The sequence below is a fragment of the Neomonachus schauinslandi genome, chromosome 12 (genome assembly GCF_002201575.2).
Source record: "Neomonachus schauinslandi chromosome 12, ASM220157v2, whole genome shotgun sequence".
NCBI lineage: Eukaryota > Metazoa > Chordata > Mammalia > Carnivora > Phocidae > Neomonachus > Neomonachus schauinslandi.
The window spans coordinates 102,590,617-102,608,124 of NC_058414.1; the positions used below are offsets into that span (position 1 = coordinate 102,590,617).

At 56.2% G+C, this 17,508-nt stretch overlaps 1 protein-coding gene across 1 annotated transcript in view; it reads left to right on the top strand.

Moving 5' to 3' along the window:
• DPP6 (dipeptidyl peptidase like 6) overlaps positions 1 to 16,492 on the top strand; it is a 694,644-nt gene extending 678,152 nt beyond the window's left edge. The window contains exons 20-26 of the mRNA XM_021692851.2: positions 979 to 1,173; positions 8,446 to 8,500; positions 11,239 to 11,350; positions 13,082 to 13,140; positions 14,015 to 14,087; positions 14,172 to 14,245; positions 16,245 to 16,492. Coding sequence (XP_021548526.1) covers positions 979 to 1,173; positions 8,446 to 8,500; positions 11,239 to 11,350; positions 13,082 to 13,140; positions 14,015 to 14,087; positions 14,172 to 14,245; positions 16,245 to 16,391 — 715 coding nt within the window. The 3' untranslated portion in view covers positions 16,392 to 16,492. The remainder of the gene's footprint in view (positions 1 to 978; positions 1,174 to 8,445; positions 8,501 to 11,238; positions 11,351 to 13,081; positions 13,141 to 14,014; positions 14,088 to 14,171; positions 14,246 to 16,244) is intronic.
• Positions 16,493 to 17,508: the final 1,016 nt, after the last annotated feature.

Below are 17,508 nucleotides of genomic sequence, written 5' to 3' on the forward strand. Positions count from 1 at the left end.
CTCATACATACCCCCTCACCCCTCACATACACCCTCACACACTTATACACACCCCCTCACACTCACACACACCCCACACACACCCCTCACATACACCCCCCACACTCATACACACCCTCACACACTCATACACACCCCCTCACACACACCCCTCACACTCATACACACACCCTCACACACCTCACACACCCCTCACACACTCACACCCCTTGCACATATACCTCGCATACCTCTCACACACCACTCACACACCCCTCACACCCACACACACTCCTCATACCCCTCACACACACACCTCACACACCCCTCACAAATACATCCCTCACCCACACCTCACACACATACACTCCTCACACACACCTCACATACACCTACACACACATACTCCTGACACACACTTCACATACCCATCACTCACATGCCTCTCACACACACCCCTCACACACACACTGCTTACACATACCTCACACACACCCCTGCATACGCACTTCTCACTTCTCTTACACACGCATGCCTCACACGCCTCACACAAACACACCCCTGCATACACACTCCTCACACACCCACCTCACACACATCTCACGTACACACACACTCCTTGCCCACATGCCCTCGGTCCCTGGCAGAAAGCCAGGATGGCGGTGGCAGTGGTACCTGTCACCTCCTTGGAGGAAGGACCCGTGCATCTTCAGTTGGCTGGCTCTCGGAATGGGGCCTGGCCGTCTGTTGCTGTTGCTGGAGAGGGGCTGGCCTCCCCTGCTCATCCTGGCCCCGCCAGAGGGAGAGAGGCTTCGGGAGCCTCACCCACGCCCGTCTCCGTCTTGGACGGCCGGTCTGCAGCGCTGGTCCGGTTCCACGGCCTAAGTGCTGCGCCCGGGGCGAGGCTCGGCCGGCAGCCTGGGCGTCGTCGGGACCCGGCGTCGGTCAGGCCGGCCGCACGCAGCGCGCAGAGTGCCGAGGCCAGGGGCTCTTTTGCAGGGACGGCACCCCAGGGAGCCAGAGCGTGGCCGAGAAGTTCGAGGTGACCTGGGAGACGGTGCTGGTGAGCAGCCACGGAGCCGTGGTGGTGAAGTGCGACGGCCGCGGCAGTGGCTTCCAAGGCACCAAGCTCCTGCACGAAGTGGGGCGGAGGCTGGGCTCCCTGGAGGAGAAGGACCAGATGGAGGCTGTGCGGTGAGGACCCCCGCCCCGGGGCAGCGGCGGGAGCGGCGGGGAGGTGACCCGCCGGGCGGGTTTCCTGTCGGTGCGCGCGCTTCACGTGCGGTCTGCTCAGGCTGACAAAAGTCCGTGGCCAGTTCCGACGCGGGCTTCGAGGGAAGCTTCTAGTAACATTCCCCCGAAGACTCTTACGCTAGTTTTCGCAGAGCCAGGTAACTTGTCTGTTTAGTTGATAAAAACAAGGCGCCAACTCATGGGCTGCTTGGCTCCCCAGTGCTGTGGTCACAGACCTGGGCCAGCATCCACACACACACACACACACACACACATGTCTTCCCCATTCGTCACAAGGGAGAGAGCGGGGAGGGAGGGAAGACAGGACATGGGGCGGGGGGACAATATGAGTGGGACAGAGCCATGTGATGGGACACCACGTTTCTGAGGAAAGGATCCCTGACATCCAGGGGGTCGGTCAGAAAACCCTGCTCTGCCCCAAAGAGTGGCCCATTTTTGTCTCAGCATTGTTTCACATATTTGTCGCGGAGTCAGAGACCCACGGAGAACAGAAAGAGGCTGTGCACCAAGGGACAGATGCTCAAAATTATGGGAGTTTTATTGTCGCCCTGGAAAAAAAGACATCAAGAGCCTGTTCCAGGCTGAGCTGGCCTTCGCGCTCAGCGGGCAGGGAGAGTTTTCACGGTCCGCCGGCGCGGTGAACTGCAGCGCAAACATGCCTTAGCCGCTCAGAGCTGCTGCAGAACAGCTCAACCGAAGCAGCAGACTCGTGTCCAGGGAATGACAAGAAAGGCTGGGGAAACACGCAGAACGGGGACTCTAGTAACGACAGTTATCTTCACTGGGAAGAAGGGTGCGGGACGCTGGCCCCTGGGCAGGTCGAGAAGGTGGAACACAGTGTGCGGATGAGAAATACCTGTTGCCTGAAGGGCTGCGAGGAAGCGTGGTGTCCCGTCCCTGGTGCTTTGCAGGTTTGAAACGTTTCCCTTTCCTGACTTGGGACGTTTCTCCCTTGTTTTTGAAAAGATTGGTGGCACCTATATGTGCTTAGTTAATAATTTGAAGTGGATGAAATGGTGAGTGAGTGAATGAATGGCCCTCTCTGCTCAAGGGCATTGTGAGCTAGTTGAGGAGAGACAAGGCCATGTGCCCAGGGCCCTGTAAGCGTTACAGACAGAAAATGCAGAGGAGGGGAAGCTTCTGAGGACTGATGGTCTGAGAAGCTACATCTGCTAGGATGCTTTTGCCTGGAAGGTAACACACAGACAAAGTCAAACATGTTTTAAAATAAGGAACCATATTGGCTCTGGAAGTCCAGGGCGATGGGAGGCCTCAGGGTTCATTGATCCAGAGACCCAGCAGTGCCACCCAAAAGCCAGGCTCTCTCCACCGCTCTGCTCAGCCAGCCTTAATGGACTCATCCGGAGCTGATTCTCCTCCTGCTCACAGGATGGCTGCCAGGAGCACCTCAGTCCATGCTTCTTCATTCACCTCTGGCAGGTTGAGGAGGGAGCCACTTCCAGAAACTTCCAGAAAGAAAGGGAGGAGCCTTCCCACAAGCACCCACCAACCCTCGCCTTACATACCCCTGACCAGTCCAAAACCCAGAACCCATGACTGGCCAGAGAGGTGTGGGCTGTCACCCTGAGCAAAGGTGGGGTTCTGTGGGGAAGGGGGAGGACCAGGTGGGAGCCAGGTCAGCAGCCAGCAGTGCTCGCTAAAGAAGGGTCCCGCCTGTACTTGGACATGGGGGTGGGACTTCGTCAACTTGCCCTGCGAGATGGCAGCAAAGCCTTCCTCCCTCGGTGCCCTTCCTCGCCCATCCCAGTCTGACTGTGCCTGTGGAGCATGGGGCACAGAGCGTCTCGCTGGGCGGAAGGACACAGTGTCCTTCAGGCACACCCGCAGCCCGCACCCCTGCAAGCGCTTGGCTGCGTCTAGCCGCTCCCCTGCGAGCATGGGAACAAGAGAGCAAAAGGCTTTTCCACACTCGTGGTGTTTTCTAAAAATAAGGAATTGATCCGGCCATCTGTTCAAAAAACAAGGCAGAACCTGTTCCGGAAAGACAGTAAAGAGTGTCAACTGTTAGGCCACTGAGGCTTATAAACACAAGAATACATAAACCCTCGAAAACCTTACAGCCATCTTAAGACACGCAGGAAGCTGAGGCCCAAATGTTTCAAGCCACAGAGAACTCTACAAAGCTTTATTTAGGGTCTGGGTCTGTATTTTCATTTCAGAAAGAAATAGCCCTGTTTTATCAGAAGTTTAAGAAACCATGAGGCTGGCCCACCCTGCTAATGCCCCAAAACTCCCCAGCACCTTTTGTGATTCTCCTGTCTTCTTCCACTTCGTGCCTTTGTCCTGGAGACCACTGGGTCAGCAGCTGATGGGAGCAAATCCCCTCCCAGGCCCAGCGACCGTGTAAGGGAAGAGGACAGCCATGTGAACCGATGGTTTGGGCAGAGGGTGGAGCCACACTCACTTGGAGCATAAGCTGCAGAAGCAAACAGCCCTGCCTGAAGTGCTTCTGGGAGGAGGTGGCTTTTGGGCAAGACCTCAGAGGATAAATAGGGATCTGTCAGGCAGAAAACAGGAGATGCACATTCCAAGCAGAGAAAATACCATGAGCAAAGGCTCGAGGTCATGCAAAGTCACCACTGTTCAGGGCACACTGAGCACCAGAGGACCACAGTGTGAGTGGCCCATGGAGAGGGCAGCTGCATGGGGAGGTAGGGTGAGCAGTGGAGGGGCAGGTGCAGGGGGAGGTAGGGTGGGCAGTGGAGGGGCAGGTGCATGGGGCGGTGGGGTGGGCAGTGGAGGGGCAGGTGCATGGGGAGGTGGGGTGGGCAGTGGAGGGGCAGGTGCATGGGGAGGTAGGACAGGGCTAGATTGTGAGACACCGCCCACAGCATGCTAAGGAGTTGCTACGTGCCCTGTAAGCAGCAGAGTTCTGCAGGAGGTTTTTAAGCAAGGAGGTGGCAAGGTGAACTTTATTTTTCAGAACTGTAATTCTGGTAGCGATGTAGCAAATTCTGTGGGTCAGCGTCCTGGCCCTCAAACTGAGTAGTTTGAGGTGAGATGAATAGAAGTGCATGTTTGCAGAGGCATGGGCAGGGTAAGGGAGACCAGGGAATGGTGCAGTGCCCTAGGGCTAGCCACACAAAAGCAGGAGCCACCACGGACCCAGGAGAGGACCTGGGCCAGGGAGAGGGAGCACCTGACAGGGGCTGTGCAGGGAGGGAGCCAGGACCAGTGCCCCAACAGCTCCTCCCTCCCGCTGGGACTCCCCACTGGCCGAACCCACCAGAAGCCGAGGACGTGGGAGCCACTGTCACTGTTCATACTGCTCATCCTCGGAGCCACTGAGCACAGGGGAGCCCCGTGGACAGTGAGTGGAGGGGAAGCAGGAGGAGGCAGCCCACACGAGGACCAAGAAGGAAGAGGGTGGGGACATGGAGGAAAATGGTCCTGGCCCTAGGGGCTATGGGGCTGTGGCCTCATGACTACCAGAAACCGTCCAGCAGGTGGGACGACTGCGTCAGGCCATAGGTGGGGAAGCTGCAGTCCAGAGAGGGTCCAGGCTGGACCTGCCAGAAGAGGGGCACAGTCCCGACCAACTGGGCAGGAGCACGGCCTCCAGGAGTGGGAGCATGCAGGGAGGTGGAGGGCGCCTGGGAGGCATTTTGGGGGCAGAGTCCCCCAGACTGGGTAAGTGGATGAACGTGGAGCCGGAGCTGGCCGAGGGGCAAGCTGGGCAAAGCTCAGCCCCTCACGGTGGTGTGTAGCCCCATGGCACAGAGTGGGACAAAGGCACTGGCCGTATTTCTTCCCCCACCCTCGTTGGCTCCTCTTCCTTGCCAAATCAAGCCTCTGGCTGTGGGCTCCCTCCGTTCTGAGGGTGCCGTGGCACCTCTGGAAGCTAGGGTCCCCGAGAAAGGTGCCTGGGTGGACTTAGCGGGAGATTTCGGCAGGGGCTGTCTGTGAAGAGTGCCAGGGCAAGGGTGCCACCAGGCTGCAGTGGAGTCTGACACCAGGACAGGAATGGAGGACCAGGTGGGAAGGGGGTCTCCTAACGGCAGCCAGGCTGACGGGGAGCCCATTGCTGAGAGAGCCACTGGAGGACCCCCTGCCAGGCAGCCGAGGCCTAGCTGTAGGGCCCTGCTGTGCTCAGTGGCTGGGAGCACCGCTTGGATGGCATGGACACTGTGGAGGGTCAGAGGATGTGCCCACTGGGGGTCATCAGCCCCCTCAGGGCAGGTTGTCTGAAGGGAGACGGGAGGGCACACAGTGTGCAAACTCGCACCCTGTCCCCCCGCCTGAAGTTCCACGCAGCCCCACAAACAGCCCTGCTCGCCCAGGACCCTGTGCGGCCACCTGTGAGGTGTTCTCTTGACCTCCTGTCTCACCCACTCTGACCAGCCCCCGGCTTCTCCAAGGCTGCCTCAACAGGGACCGCACCAGTCAGCGGGCACACATCCCATCATGCCACATCATCAATGCTGCCACCACGTTACCGTGTCAGCCCGCCTCCCTCAGTAGACCGCGCTTCTCGAGGCCTGGAGCCCTGTCCCTCTGGGGCCTCTGCAGACCAACGTGGAAACGAACTCAGGACATGCTCCGTAAAGAAAGACACCTGATGGATTCTGCTTCTGCTCTTGCGAGGCCTCAGACCACCCCAGTAATAAAAAGTGCTCCCTGCGTATGAAATTGGGCTCTCCTTGATCTTGGGATTCCACTGTTCACCAGAAGAAAAATCATCACATGGGAATTGCTGGGTTCGTTGGTGAAAATACAGGTACAAGATAACAAAAATATTTGATGTTAGAAAAAACAACCACCCTTGAAAGATTCCAGAGTACTTTATAAATGAGGGTCATTATCAAGATTTCTGGCATTTAGATAACGAAGTGAGTCACTAGGTAATTAGATGAAGGGGTTGCCAAAGACCCAAGGCTGCCTGAGGACTTGGAAGGAGGGCTGAGAATGGAAATTCAAGGTATTTTACAGGTTGGAATGGAGCCCTTAATGCTGCACATGGCTCACTCCACGCTCCGTGGTCCCCACAGACTGCTACATGGATCCCAGCAAATGTAATCCAGATGTCTGGCCCCGGGGCAGAATCCTCATAGGACCAGGTGGACCAGTTGTGAAAATAGCTGGCTGAGCCGGACCATTTCAACAGATGTTCCCAAAAGCACTCCTGCGTATCAGGGATTTGGGTCACGAGGAGAAAGTGGAGGAACTTGGAGAAAGGTCTGCACTCCTTCCAGATATGTGGACATGCCCACGAAGCTCTGTACGTAGCCCAGGACAGGGTGTGTGTGTACATGTGAGTACCCCTCCATATCCCAAGCCTGGCAGATGTGATTCAAAGCCGGCCAGGTTATCCTATAACACCTGCACAACGTTTTTAAAAAGCAAATGTATGAAAGTGCCCCGTGAGTTTCCTAGAGCTAGCACAGCAAAGTCGAGGCGCGGGCAGGGCCTCGCTCCCTCCGAAATCTGTCGGGGATGTACCTTCCCCGCCTCTTCTAGCTACTGGTGGTGCCAACAACCCTTGTGTCCCTTGGCTTTGCAGACACGGGACTGTGATCTTCCTTCTTAACGTGGCGCTCCTCCTGGGTCTCTGGGTCTCTCCTCTTCTAAGGACACCAGTCATATGGGATTAACAGCATTAAGTCTAACCTCGTCTTAACTACCTACATCTGATGACCTTATTTCCAAATACGGTCACACTCTGAGGTTTTAGGGGTTAGGATCTGACCGTAATTTTCGGAGGCTAACCCATAACCACTGTCTAAATCAACAACAGATTCCCTTGCCCTACCTGCCCCCTCCCCCAGGCCTGTTTGGCAGAGGCAAGCACTCCCAACTGTCCGTGTTCCTGAACACAGTTCTCATTACTGCATGAGCTCCCATCTCGTGATGTGGTGGCAGGTGAGGATTTAGCAATTCTGCACCCCCCCATCATGTCTCGTTAGATCAGTATTTGGGGGTGCAGGACCACGATAGACACTGCTCACTACGGAGCACGTCGCCCACTTCGTGCCCCACCTTCGTCTGCATCTTTTAGTTCTGGAAGTGTTGCTTTGTCTTTCACTTGAGAATCTTTCTCTGGACCTATTCATAGTATCTCCCACTTGTTCCCGAATCCTCCTCACACTCCTGTTAGTAGTCCTGTTCAAATGCTGAAACATTCTCGTAATCTGTCGATTCCAACCTTCTCTTTCCTGCTTCTGTGGGGCTGGTGGTCTCTAGGCCCAACTTCGGATGTTCCTTCATGACTTTCCTCCATTGGGAAAGTTGGGGACGGTGTTGCTCCAGGCTGGGGAGGAGGGCTGGTCCTCAAAGAGCTGGTTCTGAGGGCTTGGTACCCAGAGTGTTACGCTCTGTTCCGGCTGAGAAGGGCAGTTATCAGTGATGGGGTGGCTCCAGCCAGCGAGCACAACCCAGAAAACAGAAGCAAGGGAATAATCACCAAGAAGTAGACAGAAACAGGAGGAACAGGGCTGTGCAGGGAGGGGCTCTGGTGGGGGCGGCGGGGGGCGTGTATGTACACGTGGAAGGAAGCAACTCACTGAGACCCAGGAAGCAGCCGGTCATCTGCCAGCAGGTGGCAGGACTCCCGCTGCTGAATTAGGGTCCAGAAACCAGAAAGATTCCTGTCATGTTGTGGGTAAACAGGGGATGCTAGGGGAAAGTGGTAAGAGGTTGGCAAGGGCAAGGCGGGACCCGGGCAGTGCCAGCAGGGGCATCAAGCTGCTCGCGTCCAAGGCAGGAAGCACAAGGCAGGGGCCCCCAGCCAGGAGTTGGGGACAAAGGACACTTGCAGGTGTGGTGAGTGCCCAGCGCCTGACTCCAAGCCCCTTAGCACAGAGCCAGGGTCTGTTCTCCAGGCTGATCCTGGAGGACACTCCCAGAGTCTGCAGTGGTTGGGGGTCACACGGTCCAAGTGAGGGGCAGATTGTAGCAGAGGACAGGGACCCCGCCAGTGCCTGGTCTCCAGAACAGCCTCGGCTACTTTGCATTCCTGGCTTTCGGTCGGCAAGTTTGACAGACCGGACAGTTCTTGCAAGGGCACTTTGAGGCTTTCAACATGGACATACTGCGCATGCACTAAATAAAGACAAGCAATAAACAATGACATTCGAATTCCAGCATTTCCTTCAAGTGGAGGTTTTCGTGCTTGGAATGGCCAGAAGCTCGGCTCTGGGCCACAGTGCAACCATGGTGTTCACTCACTTGCCCCTCTCTTCTTTGGCCTTGCAGGATGATGCTGAAGGAGCAATACATTGACCAGGCACGTGTGGCCGTGTTTGGGAAGGTGAGCCTGCGCCGAGCTTTGTCGGAGCACCCCGTGCCCCTGTCCGAGGGCACTGCCCAGCCCATCACCCAGCCCCGATCGGATTTGTTCAGAATGTCTCTGGTCTGACGCTGTGAGAGCAATGACTTGGTTAAAAACGAGAGGGTGGACGCCGAGTGATTCCAGCGAGGGGGGCCCTCATTTGACCAGCTCATGTATCAAAGTTTCTTCCTACATTATGTGGAAGGAAAGAGAGAGAAGCCAGATCCTGTGAGAACATTTTATTAGGTTCCTAATTCCTTTTCTTACGGAAGCCATAGTGCCTGGTGTGGTACCCCAGGAAACAAGGGTGGGCAGGGTCTTGATTCCTGTGTATCTCCATGTGCAGTGGCCACGTTAATTTACCAGGTTTGCCGACATGGAAGGAGGGGAGGAGGCTGTTCGCTCTCCAAAGGCGTCCCCATGTCCATGGGCTGTAGCTCATGTGGTGGAGGCCCAGGGCTGTGGGTCAGGTCCGTGGGGCCACCTACCCCCCACCCCCATTCTTAGACAGCCTGGATCCATGGCCTCTTGATCTCAAGGGAGTGAGGCACAGATGGATGGACACAGATCCGTCTCCCTCCCGAGAGAATGATCAGAGCACAGGCCGTCCAGAGGCACCTCGCAGGGACCTCACGGCAGGTGGAGGCTTGAACAGGTAATCTTAAGACTATCTCTTCTGTCATCGCCTCTGGAACCTCCATGCACAGCGTTCTCGGAGGGCAGTATACATTTGAGATGTAGTGATCCCAGAAAGCCTCCTGGAGCCCTCCCACAGTCCCCTTGGCACCTCCCGAGTTGAGGCGGCGGAGGGGAGGGCTTCTTTCCGAGGCTGAGGGACAGACCAGAGAGTGGGTGCAGAATCCTAGAGGCTCCAGTCCATGGTGGTAGGAACCCACTCACTGCGCATGAGGGGCTCAGAGCCAGTGTGATCATTGGTAAGTGTAACTTTGGGTGTCAGTGTTTATCACCCATCTGTACCCACATGGGAAGGATGGACTGCCGGACGAAGGCAGGGACCCTTGGCCTGGGCCCGTCTCTGGTCAGGGCTCACTCCTCCTCAAACACACACGTAGCCTTTTCAGACCGGCTGCTTTCACCAAGTAATACGCATTCAGGGTTCTTTTCATGGCTCGAGAGCTCATTACTGCTCAGCACTGAATAATATGCCAAGGACACCGCTTACATGTACACTCACCTGCTTCCAAGTTTGGACATTTACAAATACAGCTCATATGATCCTCCATGTACAGGTTTTTGTGTGCATATAAGTTTTCAACTCCTTTGAGTAAATACCCAGGAGGGTGATTGCTGGATCATATGGTAAAGAGTATGTTTCATTTTGTAGGAAATCACCACACCGTCTTCTAAAGTGGCTGCCCCATTTGGCATCCCCACCGGCAGTGAGTGACGGGTCCTGTTGCTCCCCATCCTCACCACCGTTTGGTGTTGTCAGTCCACGCTTTTTTGGAAACAAGTGGCGGATGACGTGTGAGGACTTACCGATTCCATTGACAATGACAGTTATCAACTAGAAACCAAAATGACGCTTTTATTGTCATTAAGACAAGCTATCCATGTTCTATGGAAGGAACGGTATTAAATGATCATGCAACTAACATGTAGGTCCTAAACGGTTCATTCCACAGTGAGGTTGGCATGGCCTGGGCTGCACACACAGTCTCCATCAGGTGAATGGCTTTCCACACTCGACCCTCCCACCCCAGCACACACATGCACACACACACACCCCAGCACATGCACACACACTCCCATTCACACACACACCCCAGCACACACACTCCCATTCACACACATATGCACACACACTCCCATTCACACACACACCCTAGCACACACACTCCCATTCACACACATACACACACGCTCCCATACACACATATGCACACACACACTCCCATACACACATGCACACACACACACACAGCACGCACATGCACACACACACCCAGCACACACACAACATCTTTAACAGCTCCCAAGCCCCCAGGAGAACATACCTGCTTCCCTTGAGGCTTCTCTCCTGCCCCTTCCCACGTTTGCTCATCACAGTTTCCCATCTGTGTCCTGTCCCCTTCGGTGCTTTCGGGAGACGGAGCACATCGGAGCCAAGCAGCTTCGAAGGTGCCCGTGGTAGGTAATATGTCACGTGTACTCTCTCTGGAAGGCCCTGGTTGAAGTAGGGGTCTTGCGTGTCAGCCCCAAGGTAAGGGCACTATAGGACTTGAAGGAACTGCCCATGTCCAGCACCCACATGGACGCCTGTCTCCGCAGGCCCTGTGCCAGGCTTCCTGGCCGACCGGTACCTGAACCCTCTGATACAGGTTCGTTGGTGGCCCTCCCTCGAGACCACCTTAAGTGGCTTGGCTTGGCTGGAGACGGGAAGGCAGCAAACGCGCTGCAGGGAAAAGCTGACTTGGAAGGGGCTTGATGACACCCCGACATGCACCCAGCACATCCTAGCCCATGGCCACGGCTGCCCTCACGCATCCTCTGCACATCGCCCGACACTAGGCCCCAAGAGAGGAGGCGTGCGTCCCATGTAGCTAGTTGGGACGGTGACTTGCCTTTCATCTTGTTTACTTTTTAACAGAAACTTTGTGAAGATGGTTGCAGAGTCACTGATCTTACCCCTGAGGCTGTTTTCCTGAGGGCATCACTGACACTCCGCCTACTCACCCCCTTTCTCTCTCTCCCAGGATTATGGCGGGTACCTGAGCACTTACATCCTCCCGGCAAAGGGGGAAAATCAGGCTCAGGTTTTCACCTGTGGCTCTGCTCTCTCTCCAATCACGGACTTCAAGCTCTACGGTAATGGTCTTGACGCCGCAGACCCGGCCCCGTGCCTCGCTTCTCACCACGCTCCCGCCTGCCACCCCCGCTCCGCACACCCCCCGTGGAGGGGAAGCCACAGGGGCCGTGCGGCTAACGAGGAACGTGGAGAGAAGCCTCGGGGTCCCCTGCCGTAGCGGCCACGGAGGAGCCTCGCGTGCATGTGGACAGGAAGGGGCCGGCTGCGGTCCCGCTGGGGCCGCGTTCCCCCTGCCCCCAGAATCTGGGCAGGGGCGCTGCCAGGGCTCTGGATCCAGGGCCTGGGGGTGTTCGGGCAGGGATTCCGTGATGAGGGCTTAGGGGCTGAAGGGGCTGCTGCTTGGTGGCGTTCAGGTGCAGACCTGGCAGCTGAGCTCTGCTCTGCCTCCACCCGCCCTCCTCCTGATGGGGCAGGGAGCACCTGGCCAGCACCTTGCCCGTCTAACGGGCAGGACTCAGGCCTGGGACGGGGCATCAGGATGGCTGGCGTGGGGACCAGTCAGGGGGCAGGCCTCCCAGGTGTGGGAACCGGACCTTTGTCAGGCACCGCCCTGGCTCTTTGGTCACAGTTTTGGGATTCCAAGCTCCCTACATTGTCCCGGTCAGCTGGCCCCTTTTCTCTCAGTGTGAATGGTTTTGTGACATTCGTGCTTTTTTTTTTAAATGTGTGGCGAGGTATTCCTTGTGGACTTTGAGAACTCGCTTTTGGGCCGAGGCTGGGAGGCCCTGGGAGGCCAGGCTATTAACCCCAGCTACGCTGCACAAAGCAGCACTGGCTAATGGGATCAGAAATGGAGGGGGCTTCTTGTCCATGGTCGGCCAAGCCTACGAGTACCTGGCCGCACCCACCCCGCTGCCCCAGCTCAGCAGCCCGGGCCCCACAGGGTCCAGCAGCCCTCAGCCCCTGGCTCCTGCAGCCAGAGTGCTCACAAAAGATGCACTGAGGCTTCCAGAGTGCTCTAATGCAAACTTCACCTCACAGTCTTATAAGAACGCTCCTCATTCAACGTTTTAATGACTTAAAATTAATTTTCCCATGGGAAGACATGTAGCATATTTCATCTTTTTTAAGTTCAGTGAGACTTCTTTAATTTTTTTAATCACGCTATTTCGAATTTGCCTGATTTGAATGCACATAAATGTACCATCCTACGCCTTGGCTGGTCACAGTGCCCCAGACAGGGAAATCCTCCACTGTCTCTTCCCCTTAATTAAGGATGTCCCTGCAACTTGCAGAAGCCTTTGGAGCTCCTTCCATCCTGACTTTCCTGAGAGGGTAGACACCAGCTCCTCACCCAGAACCTGGGCCCGGAGCCAGCGTTTTGGCTGGAACGGGACATGCCTAGCCTTTAAAAAAGAAAAAAAAAAAAAAAGCAAATCCTGATGAAAATCTGCTCTTTGGGATTTGTTGCCCTTCCTATATGTTGGAACGAAGTTGGGGGTGGGAGCTGTCATCCTGTTTACTGAGGATTCAGATGCACTGTTTCACTTGATTAAGGTTCGCTATATTGCTTAAAACCCAGCCACCTGCTCTAGCATATTTGAATGTCACTACGGTGCTGATTACCTGGGCAAAGACCTGCAGGTTGAGGGGTGTTTTAGAAACAAACGTTTGCCCTGCAGATGAGTGCACAGCCCCACCCCCAACCCCGTGCCAAGGGCGCCCCCCACGTCTGGGGGCTCTGCACCCACTCGCCTCAGGTAACCCTGCCTTCCTCTGCTTGTGTCCAGCGTCTGCGTTTTCCGAGAGGTACTTGGGCCTCCACGGACTTGACAACAGAGCATATGAGGTAGGTGTGGGTACACCCGCCTCCTGGCGGAATGGGGAATTGGGTGAGATGGGTCCCGCCCCTCTGGCCTTGGCCCAACTCTGGGACCCACACTCCCTCCCTGGGCCCACTGTGCTCTCCACCTCCCCCACCAAACTCACTCTGAGAAGACCCTCCTCCAGGCTGTGAACCGAAGGGACCAGGGCCTCTCCCGGGCCCGTCCGGTTTCCCTCTCTGGCACCCGAGGGGCGTGGAGGGGAGTTAGGGAAGTCTTTGGATGGATGGAGGGTCTGTCCCAGAATCCACAGTCGTTGGGCACTGATGACTGCCGGTCCCCTTCCCCAAGGCTGGTTCCACTTTGGGAAAATAAGCCATTGATTGGGCGACAGAAAGTCCTCTGATGTCACCTGCTCCGTCATAGCCACTGAACTGACTCGGTGTGGGTGTCACATGGGGTGTTTCTTGGCCGGCCACAGAGCGAGGCCACACTTCTGCTGCGGGGGGCGGGGGGCTGGCTTCGGAGCCGGAATCCGTGCTCGGACCGTGGGACCGTGGGGCCAGGTGTCCTCTCCCAGTGGCACCGGCTGGAATGAGAGCCCTCTGAGGCCACCGGCCGCGGGTCAAAGCGCTCCCGTGCTCCCTTCTCTTCCACCCCTTCCTCCTCCTTGGGGGCACCCCGGCAGCGCAGCTGAGATCTTCCTCCTCCTCGGGGGCACCCCGGCAGGGCAGCAGAGATGCGCTGTGTGTTTCCCTCACACGGAAAGCCCACCACCACCCCATCCTCCCGAGACGGGCCCCAGGACCCCCACTACCTTCTCAGTCAGGGGTCCAGTACGAACCCCTCGCTAGTGGCTAGAGGCCCACCAACTCTGTCCCCTTGCCCCCGCATGTGCAGATGACCAAGGTGGCACACCGCGTGTCGGCGCTGGAAGAACAGCAGTTTCTGATCATTCACGCAACCGCGGACGGTAAGGACCAAGGATGTCACTTCGCAGCATCGCCCTGATGGTGTTAGGGGTTTAACCGGTCCTTTCCTTTTTTTTTTTTAACAGAAAAAATCCATTTCCAGCACACGGCAGAACTCATTACACAACTAATTAAGGGGAAGGCTAATTACAGTTTACAGGTACAGTATTTGCACGTCTCTGCTCCACACTTGGAGAGAGACATCCTTTCCGTGGAAAAAGAACTGATTGGTATTCAGTTCATCCCATTTCTGCAGACGCACCTGTGTTACGGTTGTCAGAGGCGGGCAGGGGCGCATCGGGCCAGACGAATTGGCACATGCTTATTTTCTCTAGTAATTGATGATGATCGCACGGTTCTGCACTCGAGCTGTGCTCAAACCCCTTTAGGTCTCCACCGCCCCCCGCCTCCAGGCGGTGAGGAAGGCCAAGACAGGCACCACTCCTCCGCAGTGAGGCTGGTGGCGTCCCTGCGGGTGAGGGTGGGGCCGTTGTCCCAGTGTTGACGAGAGCAGCGTTCTGGGGGATTTGGGGGGCTTTACATGTGCAGGTCCTGAGCCTTCTCCACTAGCCTCCCTCTGGACAGCACCCCACATTCACTAAATTCTGGCAGAATGTTCCAGAATCATCTGTGGCTGAGCATCAGTTAGAGGACTACCCTTCCCACGAAACAAACTCACAGCCTTGTTTCACTGGCATCAAGTACTAAGCCAGCAGCTCAAGTCTGGGCTCCTTCCAGCAACGCACAGTTTCGCTTCTAGAAACATCTTCCGTTTCCTTCCTGACCATGGGTTCCTTTGGCAAAACACGCATGACCCCGGTGGTCTTTCAGGTCTAGACATAAATGGGAGATTTCCTCCACTAGGAACCTGTCCCTCAGCGCTAGCCCTGGCACGGACTGCTGCCTGCCTTCTGTCCTGAGCTCCTGGCCTTGCCGCGTCGCCATCTTGGAGGGTCACACGTGGGCTGGGCCAGTCAGGGGGAGCTTCCTGCGGGGAGGGGATTTGGCCTGAGTGTTGATGAATGGGGAAGGAAGAACTTGGTTAATGTTACCTTCGAGCTTGCTTCTGAAAGTGTTCAGATCGTAGTAAAGCTGATAGCTGCCGTGGTTAAATACATTCCAGACACATAATGCAGCCGTGGCAGGTTAAAAGGTAAATCTCCACGTGCTAATGTGGATCACTCCCCCAGGTGTAGACCAAGCTAAACCAGCAAGATTTTGAGCAAGATGCACTGTAGACCACACTCAAGACAGTAAAGGGACCCCAGCCCAGTGCCATGCCTCCAGGCACAGCAAATGTCTGCACAGATACTCAGTGAATTTGTGACAGTGATCAACTCCAGGGAAGGGCATAGGGACTGGGGACTTAGAGGGGGAGAGGCGTGCATCCTACCTCGTGTCCTTTTGGACTATAGACATTTTAATGTCTATATAACAGCTCCATTCCGTCATTAATAAATACTCTAAAATAAAGGTGAACACCATCCTCCAAAGACATAGAGGAAGACAGGATTCCAGATGCTGGGGGCAGCCTGGCATCATGGAAACAACGTGGGCTTCCAGGTCCTTTAGACTTGGCTTTGAGTGCCTGCCCAAACAGGTACTGTTGTGTGAAAATGGTGCAGCACGCCTAGGGGACGGGGGCTGTCACTACACTCAGTCCCTGTGTCATGGTCTGACTCTAACCACTTCACAGGGAGTCTATCACTGAATCCTCACAGAGCTTTATGAGCTGGGTTCTATTACGATGCTCATGTCCACTTGGCACAACTGGAAACTGAGGCTCCGTGAAGTTACCTGCCCACGGTCCCGGGGTGAGGCAAACGCCGGCCAGGGTTGTGGGGACAGCACAGAATTCTTCCCATGTCTTTGGGGCCTGGTCCCGGGAGACCTGGGCCGGAGCCTCTGTACAGAGTCTGTTGAACAGAACGTGATCTCGTTCAGTCAGCTGATGCCCCGCGAGCCCACCGTGCCCGGCAGAGCCTCCCAGCAAAGGCGGGGCTGACGCCTGCCCTGGAGCGGTTTAGGAAATCCGTTTTGCAGGCTGAAATGGAGCCGTGGGTGCGTGGTGTCCCGGTTGTGCTGGGTTCGAGTCCCACGAGGGTCCCCAGGCCCCCGGGTCGCTGCTGGCGAGTAACGTCTCCCTGCCCTCCCTGCAGATCTACCCGGACGAAGGCCATTACTTTCACAGCGCCTCCCTCCACCAGCACCTGTTCCGATCCATCATCAGCTTCTTCGTGGAATGCTTCCGCCTTCAGGACAAGCTGCCCACGGCCACAGCGAGAGAGGAGGAGGAGGAGGACTGAGCCGGAGCCAGCCCTGAGCGCCCCGGCGGGCGGGGGGGGGGGGCCCTCCTAGAACAGTGTGCAGCCGGGACCCTCCTCCCTCCCCCGCGGAGGCGGGGGCGGGGGCGAGAAGCGTGACTTCCCATAGCATGTGTGTCTTGCGTCCCGAAGGCGGGTTCGCTTCGGAAGCCGGCTCCTTCCCAGGCCGAGACGCGTCATCGCTCACCAGGGCTCCCAGGCACCTGGAGCCGCCGCGGCCTCACCTCCTCCCGGCCCCTCCCCAAGGAACAGAGCAGAGGCTGCCGTGAAGGGCCCGGCCCTCGTACCCCCGCCACGCGCAGCAGTGCTCAGGCGCACCCTCGCTAGCGCGCGGCGCCTGCAGCAGCAGCATCCGTCCATCCGTCCGTCCGCCCGCCCGCCCGCCATGACCGCGCCGTGGAGACCACTATAGCACAATTGTTTTAACAGGACTCGTCCGTAGATTGGCTTGCTCCTCTCTGTAACTAGGAGATTCGGCATTTTAGGGGCTGTACAGAGTATTACTGTAGCTAATGCTAATGGTTAACCTTATGGAATTAATTCGTATTTTTCTATGGTTTTTACCTGACACTGTCTCCGGTCATGGGGTGGTTTTGCTGTGCTTGCTTGCTTTCTTGCTTTCTTGCTTTCTCTCTCCTTTCTTTCTTTCTTTCTTTTTTTTTTGGCTTTGTTTTGCTTTGTGTTCTTCGGTCAATGTGTAGGCTTTGCACTCGTTTGATAAAGAAACAGATCAGAAATAACTAACTGCTCTCTCCTCAAGATTGTCGTGAGACTTCGTGGAGAAATTTCAAAAAACTGGGGGGGAGAAGACATCCAATACCATTCACTAAAAAAAAAGTCATCAATAAAACTTCTTTCCCCCAAAGCTGCATTAGGATTTGGCTTAGATTCACACGATCTCCGTATGTCTTGAAGCCCATCCTTTTCCCCCTTGATAAGTTGTTGAGGCTTTTCAGATGGCATTTGGTTAAAAAAAAAACAAGACAAAGGGTTGACTCCGCCCCCGAGTCTGTCGCGTGTGCAGGGGACAGGCGTCCTGCGGGGACGCGTGGGTGTGTGCGGCCGCCTCCCGCCCTGGAGACGGCTCAGTGCCCTCAGC